This window comes from Siniperca chuatsi, linkage group LG9 (genome assembly GCF_020085105.1).
Source record: "Siniperca chuatsi isolate FFG_IHB_CAS linkage group LG9, ASM2008510v1, whole genome shotgun sequence".
Lineage (NCBI taxonomy): Eukaryota > Metazoa > Chordata > Actinopteri > Centrarchiformes > Sinipercidae > Siniperca > Siniperca chuatsi.
Window position 1 is genome coordinate 14,270,019 of NC_058050.1, and position 13,788 is coordinate 14,283,806.

The 13,788-nt window shown below is 43.9% G+C and overlaps 1 protein-coding gene across 6 annotated transcripts in view; it reads right to left on the reverse strand.

The window, feature by feature from the left end:
• invs (inversin) overlaps positions 1–13,667 on the reverse strand; it is a 20,263-nt gene extending 6,596 nt beyond the window's left edge. The window contains exons 1-13 of one of the 6 annotated variants that reach the window (XM_044208644.1): positions 13,562–13,667; positions 12,873–12,979; positions 6,811–6,910; positions 6,349–6,468; positions 5,734–5,897; positions 4,246–4,419; positions 3,449–3,616; positions 3,054–3,234; positions 2,070–2,179; positions 1,408–1,579; positions 459–614; positions 234–355; positions 33–140 (exon numbers count right to left, since the gene is read on the reverse strand). In XM_044208644.1, coding sequence (XP_044064579.1) covers positions 33–140; positions 234–355; positions 459–614; positions 1,408–1,579; positions 2,070–2,179; positions 3,054–3,234; positions 3,449–3,616; positions 4,246–4,419; positions 5,734–5,850 — 1,308 coding nt within the window. In that variant the 5' untranslated portion in view covers positions 5,851–5,897; positions 6,349–6,468; positions 6,811–6,910; positions 12,873–12,979; positions 13,562–13,667. Of the gene's footprint in view, positions 1–32; positions 141–233; positions 356–458; positions 615–1,407; positions 1,580–2,069; positions 2,180–3,053; positions 3,235–3,448; positions 3,617–4,245; positions 4,420–5,733; positions 6,469–6,810; positions 6,911–12,872; positions 12,980–13,561 lie in introns of all 6 variants that reach the window. The other 5 variants (XM_044208641.1, XM_044208643.1, XM_044208639.1 and 2 more) reach the window with 5 other exon arrangements.
• Positions 13,668–13,788: the final 121 nt, after the last annotated feature.

Genomic DNA, 13,788 nt, shown 5'->3' on the forward strand with positions numbered 1-13,788 from the left:
GTGCATTTGTGGACGTATGAGTAGATTTTTACCTCTTTGTCCTGTATGTTTGGATTAGCATTGCTCTCCATGAGAACAGCCATGCAAGTGATGTAGCCGCCATAAGCAGCACACTGCAGAGGAGTCCGTCCTGCCTGGTCCTGCCCAGGAGTAGTCAAATATTTAACAGGTGCAGACCAATTAAATGAGTACTTTGACTACTTTGTTAAAGTTTTTGTATATATTTTGAGTACCTGTACATTGGGACTAATCCCATTCTCCATCAGTATCTGGCAGACCTCAGCATTCCCTCCCAGAGCTGCCCAGTGCAGAGCAGTGTGACCATCCACGTCTACCAGGTCCACACGTGCAGAACCTTTATTCATTACATTTACATTTCAGTTGAGGCATTTAACTGACACACAGAATGTGTAGTTATTGGAATGCTTGCACATACTGTATGTACCAATTACACCCACCTTTGATGAGTGTGAGTATGACATCTCTGTGTCCCATCTCGCAAGCGCGAAACAGCGCCGTGTGTTTCATCACATCCAGAGAGTCGACCATCGCTCCCCTCTCCAACAGCAGCTTCACTGTGCTCACATGGCCTGACAGGGAGGCCGCATGGAGTGCTGTGTGGACACCCACACATACATTAAAAGAAAATACAGAGATAAGAATACGAGGTCCTGAATCTAACTGGACAATAAACACCCTCAGGACTGCTCCTCCTTCATCTGCCTCTTCTTTGTTCATTCATCCCCTTGACTGCAGCTCCTCTTGGGGCTGTGGCCAAAGCCTGGTCAATGGAGGGTTAAACTGACAGAGATATTTAATGAGGAGCAATACACTTAAGCCTCCTCGTGGCTCCTCTTCCCCCCCCCCCCCCCCCTCCAGTCGCCAGACAATACAGACTAGAGTCAAGTGCATGGAAGTGATCTGGGCACCAGTCAGCTCCACTGCCCTTCACACCGTCTCATTAGCATGACTCAACCGTTGCATGTTATGCATGCATAAACAATGACCGCCTGGCTGAGCAGAGGGGCTATCACCATGGAGATTATACGTCCAAACAGGGGTCAGAGCGCGGCAGTAAGTCATGTGTGTCTGCATGTTTGTGTGTTTGTGTGTGTGTCAGAGGACAGTGCTGGCAGTGGCGGGAGTCTATTCAGCGAGCTCACACTAATTTTGCTGACAGTATCACTTCTCTCTCTCTCTCTCACTCAGTCTCTCTAGCACCTTGGGGGAAATCCCCTGTGACATCATCATCCTTAGCCTACAACAAACAGCAGGCCACACACAAACAGAATAAGGATAAAAGTGTGTGTGTGTTTGTGTATGTGTACAGTATCAGGAAGAGTAGGGGTGTGGGTCAAAGCAGTTTAGACGAGCCTCAGTTCCCCCTCTTGATTCTCAGGTGCTCACCGGTGCCTCCGTACTTGTCGGCCATGTTGATGTCAATGTGAGGGGTGAGGGCCAGCATGGTGCGGATGACATCATCACTGCCCTTCCCAGCGGCCCACATGAAGGCCGTCCTCCCCTCCAGATCGGGTTCATCCTTCACAGATGGGTGAGACAGAAACACACCCACTGTCTCCTACACACACACACACACACACACACACACACACATACAGAAAGACCATTATTTCAGTTTAGTTTTTTGGACATTATGAGAAGGGAGACATTAAATCACACACACATCAAGGATCAAATATGTGTAGCTCCAATTGACTAGGCAACATCATACTGAGGACAAACCAATAAAATAAATAATAATAAAAAATAAATACGTTGATTATCATTATTAAAATCACTCCAGGTCAAACTGCAAAGCACTGTATTCAAAGTAGAGTAATAAACTTATATTTCCAAATTTCCCATAAGCTATAATTTGACCTTGACAGTCAAGCATATAAAATCTTAAAAATATTTTGCCTTTGCAAACCTACATTCTCAGAAGGATTTAGAACATACAGGATGAGACAGCTTTATTTCATTATCAACAATATTGTATTTTGGATAAAGGTGCATGATGCTGACTCAGCACGTTTTCCAGCTCTGTGTGTTAAGTGTACATGACTCACAGCATTGTTGCTCTGAGCACCATAATGCAGAGGTGTTGCTCCTTGGCTGTCTGAAGGAATAGTGCCCGATGTGTTTCTCTCCAACAGCAGGTGTACGATTCTGGCATGGCCTGCAAAACACATGTTTACATTAGTGGGATATGAGGATGACAGATAATGACAAGTATACACAGTAAGGAGCTGGGACAATTGCTCAACTATGCTGTCCTACAAAGGCACTTTATATTTTTATTTTTTCATGTCAACATAAGTCAACTGTCACTGATTACATAATTACTAACCACTGTGTTTGTCTTTGTGTGGTGCTATAAAAACAGGTAGTTAAGAACCATAAACCAGAAGAAACAAGACTAAGAGTCCACAGCAATGCTAGCGGCTCTGTGCACTTGGGCACAGCGGTGCTTTGAGCTAAATGCTAACATCAGCATGCTAACATGCTCACAATGACAATGCTAACATGCTAATGTTGAGCAGGTATAAGGTTTACCATGATTACCATCTTAGTTTAGAGTGTTAGCATACTAACATTTGCTAATTAGCACTGAAGTACAGCTTAGGCTGATAGGAATGTCACCTGGCACTAGAGGAAAAGTCAGGGCATCATCAAAGTCAGTAGGATTCATCCTCCAGGCAACATGAATGTCTGTACAAAATTTCATGGCAATTCATCTGATAATTGTTGAGATATTTCAGTCTGGACCACAGTGGTGGACCAACTGACAGACAAAACAAAGAAACAAACATTGCCATCTCTAGAGCCACGCCTATCATGGTTAAAAGTAAATAAAACATCATCTTATCATGGGGTAATAACTCATCCATTCTGGCTTTGATTTAGCTAACCAGTGTAAAACATTTCTAATTGGACTTTTGTTTTTGGGGAAAGTGGTCATACTTTCCACATAGCCTTAAATCCTTCATTCACACGTGTGTAGCTGTGATTCAGGCTGCAATAGGTCACATACAGGGTGTGTGTTCACCCACCGAGCAGAGCTGCCCAGTGCAGCGGTGTTCTGAAGAGGTTATCATAAGCTGTCACATTGCAGCCCTCGTAAGACGTCAGCACCTCCACTACTGCCTCGTTACCGTCGGCAACGGCAAAGTGCAGGGGAGTCCGCCCCTCATAGTCCTGCCAGTTCAACAGGGACTCTGTAGGAGCTGCCTCCTTCACACATGCACGTGCACGCACGTGCACGCACGCACACACACACACACACACACACACACACACACACACACACACACACACACACACACACACACACACACGACAACCGCAGAAAAGAAAAGGACATGCAGACTGACAGGTGAGGATGGAGGATTATGATGACAAATTTACTTGAGAGCATCAGTGTGCCTGTGTGCGTAATAGTGTGTACCAGTATACAGCGGACAGTTTGTGTAGCGCTGGGCTCCTGACTGTGCGCTGCCCAGTGCAGAGGGATCTTGCCCTCGCTGTCCGGGATGCCAATGTTGGAATCGTGCTTGATCAGAAGGCGAACGTGTTCTGGTCGGTTATAAAACGCTGACCAGTGGAGAGCAGTTTGCTGTACAGAGAGAAAGTGAGATAGACAGAGATGAAAAGGAAGAGACAAAGGTGATGAATGAGTTCAAAACAGAGGGGGCCATTGTAACACCAGGTTTGAGGTTTCCATTTACGTTCAAAAAATTACTCCTCTTTGACATGGGCAGGAAATATGAGGGCAACGTGCTACACAAAGCTCATATTGAAGATCCAGCAGTGAGCTGAGATTGTAACCCAGATACTGCCTTCATGAAGGCTACTGAGCTATTCTGAGATTTGCTGAAACCACTGTCATCTGACACGATGATGCATATTGGATTATTACAATACGAACTACTGATGTCAGATACATATCAGCTCCAGAAGACATAGGAGACTGTGTGTTTTTATGTTTGTGGTCTTATCAGCAGGACACATGACAAAGCCACAATTGTCAAATCATTCACTGCCGTGTGATTGTGCCTCTCAGTGTTTATGCGTGTATGACCTCAAATTTCTCCTGCTTTTAATAAACTATCTTTAGTCAGTCAGTTATCTCTTTGCAGGTTATTGGTCAGACGCCCAGACTGGCTGGTTTCTGACTGAGGACAAACTGTGGACAGTTGGGAAGACAAGCAAACAACTTATTTGTGTGTATTTGTACTGTAGTACCTTGTTCTTGTCTTGTGTGTCAACCTCTCCAGGTCCAATATGTTTGAGCAGCAGGGCGAGGGCTTTTTGGGAGGGGTGTCGGGTGGCCAGGTGGAGCGGGGTCATCTCCTCTAAATCTTTCTGCAGCCAGTTAGCACGCCTGGACAGCAGCAGCTTCAGGAAACGCACATTCCCCTGCAACACACGAGTACCAAAAAAAAGTGCTAAAAATTAGCTCAGAAATCACCAACTCTCCTCAATATTAGTCATGAACCAGCAGCAATGACACACACACACTCCCACACACACAGACTCCCCATGCTTTTAGCTGTGTCTGGTTCAATCCACAGGTCATCCATCTCTGTTCAGCGTCTGTGATGAGCTGTTAAACAGTAAACAGCGGCTCTGCGGGAGCCGCTCTCTGCCTGTCATCCCCTCCACATCATCATCATCATCATCATCCTCAAGTTTTGGTCTCAGCGTTTCACCACCAGGCCGCTGGGTGATGTATTGTGCAACAGCTGTCGCCGGACAGCTGGGTGTGTGTGTCCACGTGGGCAAGACCGTGTACATGTGTGAGTGTGTTTTGTATATTTGCCATCCTGTGACCACAAAGCCACACTGTCTGACAGATCTATCTTGTGTGTGAGCATGCATCTAGACTGTGAGTGTGTGTGTGTGTGTGTGTGTGTGTGTGTTCCCGTCCTCCCTATTCTCAGTCCAATTAGATCGGTAATCCCTGGCCTCTCTCCCTGTCTCAGCCATTTATTGATCAGATGTCAAAGAGACAGGGCTTCCCATCACTAGCATCCCCCAACACACACACCGAACGCACTCCCCATCTATGAGACAGACCCCAATAACCTATTACCTCGCCTCTTTCTTCAATGATATGATGATCCTGTATCAGTACACTCCTACAAAAGAAGGCACCAACAAATAACTGAGTTGTAAAGGGATGTCATTAGTACCACATCCCACTGTTCCCCTGCCACATCCCTCTAGACCAAACACACCACCCTGTCTAGAGGTGTTCTCATTATTATTGTCTCCTCTGACTGTTCTGCAGTCTAGACTAAGGTGAAGCGAACATTAAGCTCCTCTTCTTTCATAGGTTTCAGTGGCCAAAATTCTGTGGAACAGGACTTTCTCCAAGCAGAATAATTCTTTATTTATAAGAATGTGTAATGAAACTCATACCTACAATGTCTGTGTGGCAGGATTATAAATCAGTTGATACACCCCCCCCCCAAGCCCCAAGGCCATAACTACAGCCACTAGGGGGCACCAGCTTCCCACTGGAGCGTATGGACTGTCAAATAATCTCTCTTTGCCATTAAACTTCTGTGAGATCCCACCTAGTCTTCATATTCATTCCACCTTTATAAATCCATCCACTTATCAATTCTTCTTAAATTAACTTTGTCAACCACAAAAAGGGGCTGACACATGTGTGACAGTCAACATTTGTGTGTGCCCCAGTGTACATCTCTGTATTTGTGTCCATACCTTCTGTGCGGCAAGGTGCAGAGCGGTGCGCTGGCTGTGGTCGGTCTTGTTGACCGAGGCTCCGGCCTTCAACAGAATCTCTGCACAATCCAGGCGGTCAGCCAGCACACAGTACATCAAAGGGGTCCGGCCAAACTGGTCCTCACGGTCCCGCAGTGAGGGATCTGCTATCCACACGGACACACACATACAAACAAACAAAGCACAGTTTGAAGGTTTAAGTCAGAGGGTAAGCGTTAATGAAGATTTGGGTCAATATGCGTTGAATTTTCAGTTCAACATATAAACAGAAAGTACAATTATGTGGCTTGTGGTGGAATATGTTACAAACAGTTTTTAAAAGGCAACTCCTTGTACTTAAAATGCAGTCTTTTACTGCTTCGGTTTAATAGGAATTCCACTTCCACTTTTCTAAATAAGTCAGAGCAGCTGAAAGCCATAAGGAAATACTGTAAAATTTGTACTGATAACCTGGTCGAAGAGAAAGAGAATTTGCAATGATCATTCGATGCTCTTCATATATTTTTCACCACACATTTCTAGTGTATATTCAAGATTAAATATCAACATGGCTAAATGTCCAGATAATGTCAGAACTTTTGCAGAAGTCTGGACCATCCTTTAGCAGAGGGGCCGCAGTTCCAGCTTCCACGTTGACGAGCACCAGCTCTGCTGTAGTTTCTCTGCGCAAAAACTCCTACAAGCTGCTGCAGCTGACCCTGCACTCTGACTTTCCTACAGATGGGGCAAATGCAAAGAAATGTTCCTCATAGAAATCAATAAAGCAACACATCACTACAGATTAATGTGAACTAAACCCTGTGTGTTTGGGGTGTCTTGATGGCCTAGGGGTTGAGACGCACATGATATGACCGCAATGTCCCCGCTTCAATTTCAAAGAACCTTTGTTGCATGTTTTATCCTTCTCTCTCCCAATGTTTCCTGTCTATTTTACAACTGTCACTATCCAATAAAAAATAAAAACACTGAAATTGTGTGCTCTACCTATGTGATGCAGGTGATGTAGTGAATAAACCTGTAATATGTTTAGAGGCTGATTGGTTGTGTGCTACTTACCTGTGATGAGTTTGAGGAGGGCGCTCCTATCTCCATTGACAGCTGCAGCATGAACCTGTGAGCCCAGAGAGGCAGGTCCTGGGCTAGACGTCGCTGAGGCCTGCAACACAAGCAGATAGAAGGTCACAACTCACCCTGCAGCAACATACACTCAGCTTACTTATCAAGTGTTTAATACGGTGACATTAAGCTGAGTCTAGACAGTTTCCTTACCATTCATTTAGCTTCAAGCACACCCCACAATTGGACATAATTACACTAACGTAGCTCATAGATAATACTATATTATACGCCATAATAAGCCATGTTTAAATGGCTACTACTAATAAAATAGGTTAAACTGGGAATCTTAAAATCACTTCCAGTCCCCACAAAAAAAACCACAAATTAAAGGAAATATTAGTTAACTGTCACATCCACAGACAGCATTTAAATTTTTGCCAAATAGTTACAATTTAGTTTACATGTACACCTCAAGCTCAAGAGGTTAGTTTATGCTTTTCTGTAGCCTAAGTTAATAGATAGAGGAGCAAACATAAAATCATTATCCTTAAACATCAATCATATTTCAGGCAGCTGAAAGGACCTGAAAACACCTGAAGCTCCATTAGCAGTCAACCACAAAATAAAACAGATACTTCTCGATGTTTGCTTACAGTAGGGAGTGTGTGTGTGTGTGTGCACACTTGTATGTGTGCGTGTGTGCGTTTGCGCCTGCTGAGGGGGCTAAATCTCTTCCTGGCCCCACTTAACCACGTGAAAGCTGGGTAATCTGCAGACAGGAAGCAGCTGGGGAGGGGGAGACCCTGTGTGAGCGTGTAAGAGGGGGGTCTCTCTTCATGTCTTATTCATGTCTCATTAATACTGCAGCATACCTTGCTGTGTGTGTGCATGCGTGCGTGTGTGTGTGTGTGTGTGGGGGGGTTAGAGATGTGGGACAAGTCCTGTGGGGCACAATACAGAAATCAATTATTGCCCCTAAACACATAAACGCTGGAGGCACAAACTCATTCCACAATCTGAGATTTCTCCAAGACATTTTCATTATGGGTCATGAATAGATCTGACTCACTATCCATGAAACTGACCGTATAAAGAGGTTTTATACAACTGATAATATTACTGGAAATACTGGAAATATTGAGGCAGGCAGACTGATTACTTCGGTCACAGTCTGAGAACTTTTAAACTAGAGAAAGCTAAATGATCTGAAGGGAGGAGGGAATACTCCGGTGTCCTCCATCCTTCCTTCTCATCCCCCTCTCACTCCCCGCCGTCACCTCATAAAGAGTGCCCCTGTAGACACTGCGTGCAGCATGGCAATTACCCATCATGCTCACTGCTTTCTCACGCTCTGCCAGGTAGTGGCGAAGACTTAATACAGGTTAGTTAATACATTTACTGCAAAGCAGGATGGGAGGGAGAGATGATAGGTGCGGAACTTAAAGGTGTGTGTGAGCGTCGTTGTGTGTGTGTTTGGCACATGTGCCACGTCATGGGAAGTGATTTTCCGTGAGAGAGAGTTTTTACAGGGGCTTTACCAAAATCAACCACAAACATCTCTAATTTACAATGATTACTCAGCCAGTAATGCACGTGCATGTGCACATACACACACACACACACACACACACACACAGTCTACAGATACTAATATCTAACACATGCGGAAATAGCAGAGATGCCATAGCCGCACTTTCAGAAAGAGTAATATCATTCTGATGTTAACATCCTCTTACACGGACAACTAAATGAGACAATCTGAAAGCTCATTCCAAACTTTTCCTTTACTTTTGTTGACTTATTTTGATCTTTTTAAGCATTTTTGGAGTCAATATGAAAGCCCCCAGCTGCCACAATAAACATATGAATTGATTTATTAATAATCTTGGATGCAGAAAAAAATCTGAATTTGGCCAAACACTGACATGAGGGACACAAGTCGATATTTGAATCTATGTGAGAGACATTCATATTGCCAAGAGCAGGCAATTAGAGTTTCATGAGGGCCTGAGTGTTTTGGAAACACCTACAGTGCATCCAAATTTGGCTAAAAAGGCCTTTGCAATGCAGTGTCTGAAATCAAACAAAGGAGGGTGTAAAAACAACACCAAGTCCTGTTGAGAGGTTTGGAGTGGTCTCATTTAGCTATTCACACATGTTCCTCAGGGAGCGCTCCACTTGTTAATATGAAGACAATAACTCAGAGTAAATTATTGATCACGGGCTGAGGTCCAGACCAAGTAATTGTGCATCTGTATAAGTATTGATTCATGCTGATGCTGACATTATTTAGTCTTTATTCATATTCGGCCTCATATAACCGCAGTGAGTTTAACAAAGAATCCAAACACTCCCACAAAACCTTTCAGCAACACTACAGGAGTGCTGCGCACGTACACACAGCTGCCTCCTTGCACACACACAAACACACACACACACGCACACACACACACACACACCGGACGTGTTCCGTAACTAACACTTCAATTGATGCTATTGAGAGGCAAAGAAATCGGGGAGTCAAAGTGTCTGTGTGTGCATGTTTGTGTACAGTGTGTTTGTATACGTTTCTTTAGCTGTCTGTCACTATGAAGGTGTCTGCTTTTGATAGAGGACATAGCTAGGGCATGCTGGGTAAGCAGTGGGGAACAGAGCCTGAGCCTGTGGTCTTTATTTCAATTCTAGACAAGCGCGCGCGGACACGCACGCACGCACACGCACGCACGCGCGCGCGCACACACACACACACACACACACACACAAACACACAAACACACACATACACACACACTTTTTATATAAGCTTATATTTACACAGTTTATACAGTTATAACAGAGTGGGTTTAGGCTCTTAGCCAACATGGGGCTATTATGGGTGCCTATACCACCTACATGTTTCTGTGTGTGTCTGTGTGTGTGCGTGTGTACCTATGTCTCAGATAGGAGATAGAGGCTGCAGGGATCAGTCCCTGGGTTTTGACTGACAGGTAAAGAAGTGGGAGTAAGAATAATATCAGCCCACAGGGATGCCCAATCTGTAAAGCCCTATTTCTGGGGGACTTCCTGGTTCCCCAAGGTCCAATGAGCTTGCTCCCTCAGCTGGGGGCCGAGCCCTGGGGCACAGCAGGGCCAATCAGCAGGGGGGCAGAAGGCTGAGTGACACATAGATCTGCTAATTTACATCATTACCACAATGCATCCTGACAAATGAGGCCCCAGGGTGTGAGCCAATCACCTGGGAGAGTAATGCAATTAGGCGGGACCACAGCTGTCAATCTCACAGCCATGGGGGTCAGGTAGTGACGCCTGTGGCTAAAACACCCCTGCCTGCTGCCTGTCGTTCACACACACACACACACACACACACACACACACACACACACACACACACCATCTTTACATGCACACACATATATACACATATAGAGAGGGAACACACAAGTCACTGGTGCAGATATGAAGTGTAGCATGTATGAGTGTGTGTGTGTAGAGTAGGGGACACAGTGGAGGCTGGTTCTCTATCTTTCTCCTGAGGGTGGAGGGTAGGAGGGAGTCAGAAAGGGAGGTGGTGTGTGTGACTGCTCGAGGGACACATAGATTGACTTGGGTCCTCTAAAGTCTTAAACCTGAGCGTAAGTGTGTGCATATGCGCATACATATGGGTGTGTGTTTGTGTGTGTTTACATTTGCCCATGTGTTAGCCCACTGGGGGCACAGTGTTGTTTATGTTCGGAGTCTGAGCTGTGTGTGAGGACTATGACAACAAAAGGCGGAAGAGGGCGGAACCATAGGGGAGCTAAAAGTGGTGCAGAATAGCCCTGCATTTAACTGGCATGTAAGGAAGTGCTGCTGGTAATGAGGCTTATCTTAGTCTCATTAGGAGTAGTGATATCATACTGGAGCGCTCCAGAGTCGATAGGGTTCTGCCCAGCATGTCGTTATTTGTGGTGTTCATGTTTGTGGTGTATGTGTGTGGGCTGGTTGAAGCTGCTGTGACTGGCAGGTGGTGCTTGAGATTAATCAGGGGCACTAATAACACCCAGGCTAGTGCAAGATATTATCAAGAAACCCCCCCGAAAAACAAGCACACAACATCTGCAACAGTGAGCTGATACTGTCCCTGTCACCTTGTGTGTGCGGTTCAGGCACTGCTGATGCGACGCTCTGAGAGTTAGGGGAGCAGTGTGTTTTGTGTCATCCCATTATATCACTAATGAGCCGCCCTCAGGAGGGTGGGGGCGGAGACAGCAAGGCGGACAGGAAAAAGACAGATGAAGAAAAAGAGTGAGTGGAGAGAACGAGAAGGGGGGAGGGAGACAGAGACCAGCTTGGGGACTTTTTCTTCTTCTCCCCTCCATATCCTTTTCCCAACACCTCTGAGTCTAATTGGACTAAAACTGTGATCTAATTAAATGTCCAATTAAAGTGCAGAGAGCAATGTGCCCACCGGCGAATCAGAGTACAGGGACATAATCAGCTGGAAAAACAAACAAAAAAATCAATGGGAGCAATGCGAAATGGAAGAAGACGGAGAAAACAGAAAAGGGAGGAGAAGGTAAAATAGGGAGAGGATGGACAGATGAAATCAGAGTGCAGGGAGAGCGGTATGGGTGTGTGCTGCAGGACACTGCATTATGTCTTTAGACAAGGTTACTTCGGAAAATATTCATGTGTGGTTACGGACCAAACTAACTACTCCCACATAGCTTTATTTGCCTCGTAGCAGAGCACAAGACAAAACACAAGCTGATAACAAAGTCAAAGTTTCAAATGTTCTTGTGACATGTAACAACAGGCTGGATCTGACAGGAGCACTGAAAGAAGACATTATTACGCTGTGCCTCAATTTGTCAATCTACAAAGAAAAAATAGATCATTTTTAAGTCATTATTAGACAAGTGCCAATATTTATTAATTTTATTGGTTAAATCTTCTCAAATGTACAGATTAGCTTGTTTTTCTTTGTTTCATATCACTGTAAATTGAACATTTTTGTGTTTTTTTGACTGTTAGATGATGCAGTCAATTTGAAGACCTTCCATTTGGCTCTGGTAAGTTGTAAAAGGCATCTGTCATTATTTTTATAGATATGCTATAGACTAAACAACATAATAGGCTACATTAATCATTAATGAAAATATTAATTTAGTACAGCTTCAATCATACGTTAAACTTTACAAGCAAGCGTCATATTCATTTGATGTTACACGCCGAACAGAAAAAAAAAGTGTTGCCTTTCAAGAAACATTTTCAATAATGTTCAGTTACTTCTGTTTCTATTTAGTCTACCCAGTTTCACTTATAGTCTGAACTGTTATCCTTTTAGAGACACATAGGAAAGATCACATCCATAAACCACATCCATCTTCAAACTCAGCAACTTTTAGTTGGAATAATTTTAAATTGGCTGCTTTTTACTTTGACTTAAGTAGATCTCTACACCAATACTTCTTTTCTGCAAGTAAAATATCAGTAAACTTATATTAGTAACATATACTGTAGGGCTCGGTGATATATTTACAATTGTCATCATCTATCATTATAATTGCATTGTGTTTTTTATTTTATTTTACTTGTGATGTACAAGTTTATTACAAGTCTAAATTAAAAATAAATGTACTTGAAGAAATACTTGAGAATTCGCACCAGAAAAATGTCTTCCAGTTTGAATTGAAGTTACCGTACTACCTAAGACTACTAAGAAGGACATTCTGCTCCACCACTGATATTCAGACAGGGAGAGAGAGAAATTTTCCTCTGACTCCATCTGTGAATGGCTCACACACTGTGAACCCCCTGTGGACAGCTTTAGCCCATAAAATATTAATGCTGGGATTCAATTCAACAGTCCACCTTAATCTCCTTAACAATTAGGCTGTTCAAGCACATACAATTAGGTTTGTCTCGATGGTCAAATAATTACAAACCGGTAGTACAGGTGACAGACCAAAGAAGCCAACAGATACACCCAATAACTAACTACAAAAGATAAAACTCTTCTGGGATTTACAAACCTAAATTAAATCTGGGTAGCTGCTCTCTGTGTGTTGGTTTCTTACCATAGCTGCATTGAGGGGGACACTTCAGCAGATGTTTATCAGTTCAGTGCATCCTTTGTGGGGTGTGGATGCACGTCCAGGTCCCCTACCTGCCCTGATCCTGGCTCCTGCAGGGGCAGAGAAAGAGGATCACTCACATACTGAGACCAGCCCACCTGTTCACACAAATAACTGCCAGCATAACATGGCTACTGCACTGATAACAGGCAGAGGGGAGGATGCCTCAGAGTGACATATTGTTTGTGTTAATCAGTATTCTCATCTAATCTCATGAGGTGTAACAATCTTTTGTTTAAGTGATAGTCTTTGGTTTTGAGCTGTGGACGCTGTGTTTGTTTAAGCAGCAGCTAAACACACAGTTTTGCTGGATGTATGGAGAATATTTGCAGAGATTTTGCAGAGTTGTGCATTAGAGTACCTAAAGGTTTGTGCTGCAAAGTCTGTTTTTGCTCAGTAACATAAATAAACCGCATTGCTAGATGCTGAAAAATGTGTCGAACAAAGTATTGCAAAAAGTGGACCATAATGATGCAACTCCCCCCTGTTCAGGAGAAATCAGTTATTCATAAGCGTACTAAAGAAGTACAGAGAAGAAATGTGTGACAGTGGATAAACTAAGTATAACGTTAATCCTATTGTATTTTACTAAAGTGTTCGTTCCACTCCTCCTTCGTCCGTGTTATATTTACCGATTGATTTCCTTTTCTCTCAGATGAAAATCTTAGGAAAGTTTTCTTCCAAGTAGCCCCGTTGAATCGTCACCGTCTGGGTAACAAAACACTACAACTCCCGTTACTGTTGTAAAGCAATAAATCGCCATGATTGGAGTTTTCACCATCATCCGGGTCAGCCGTTTGGCGAGTAGGAAAACTACATTACCCATAAAGCCAAGCGAATACCAGGAAGTGTCACTCAC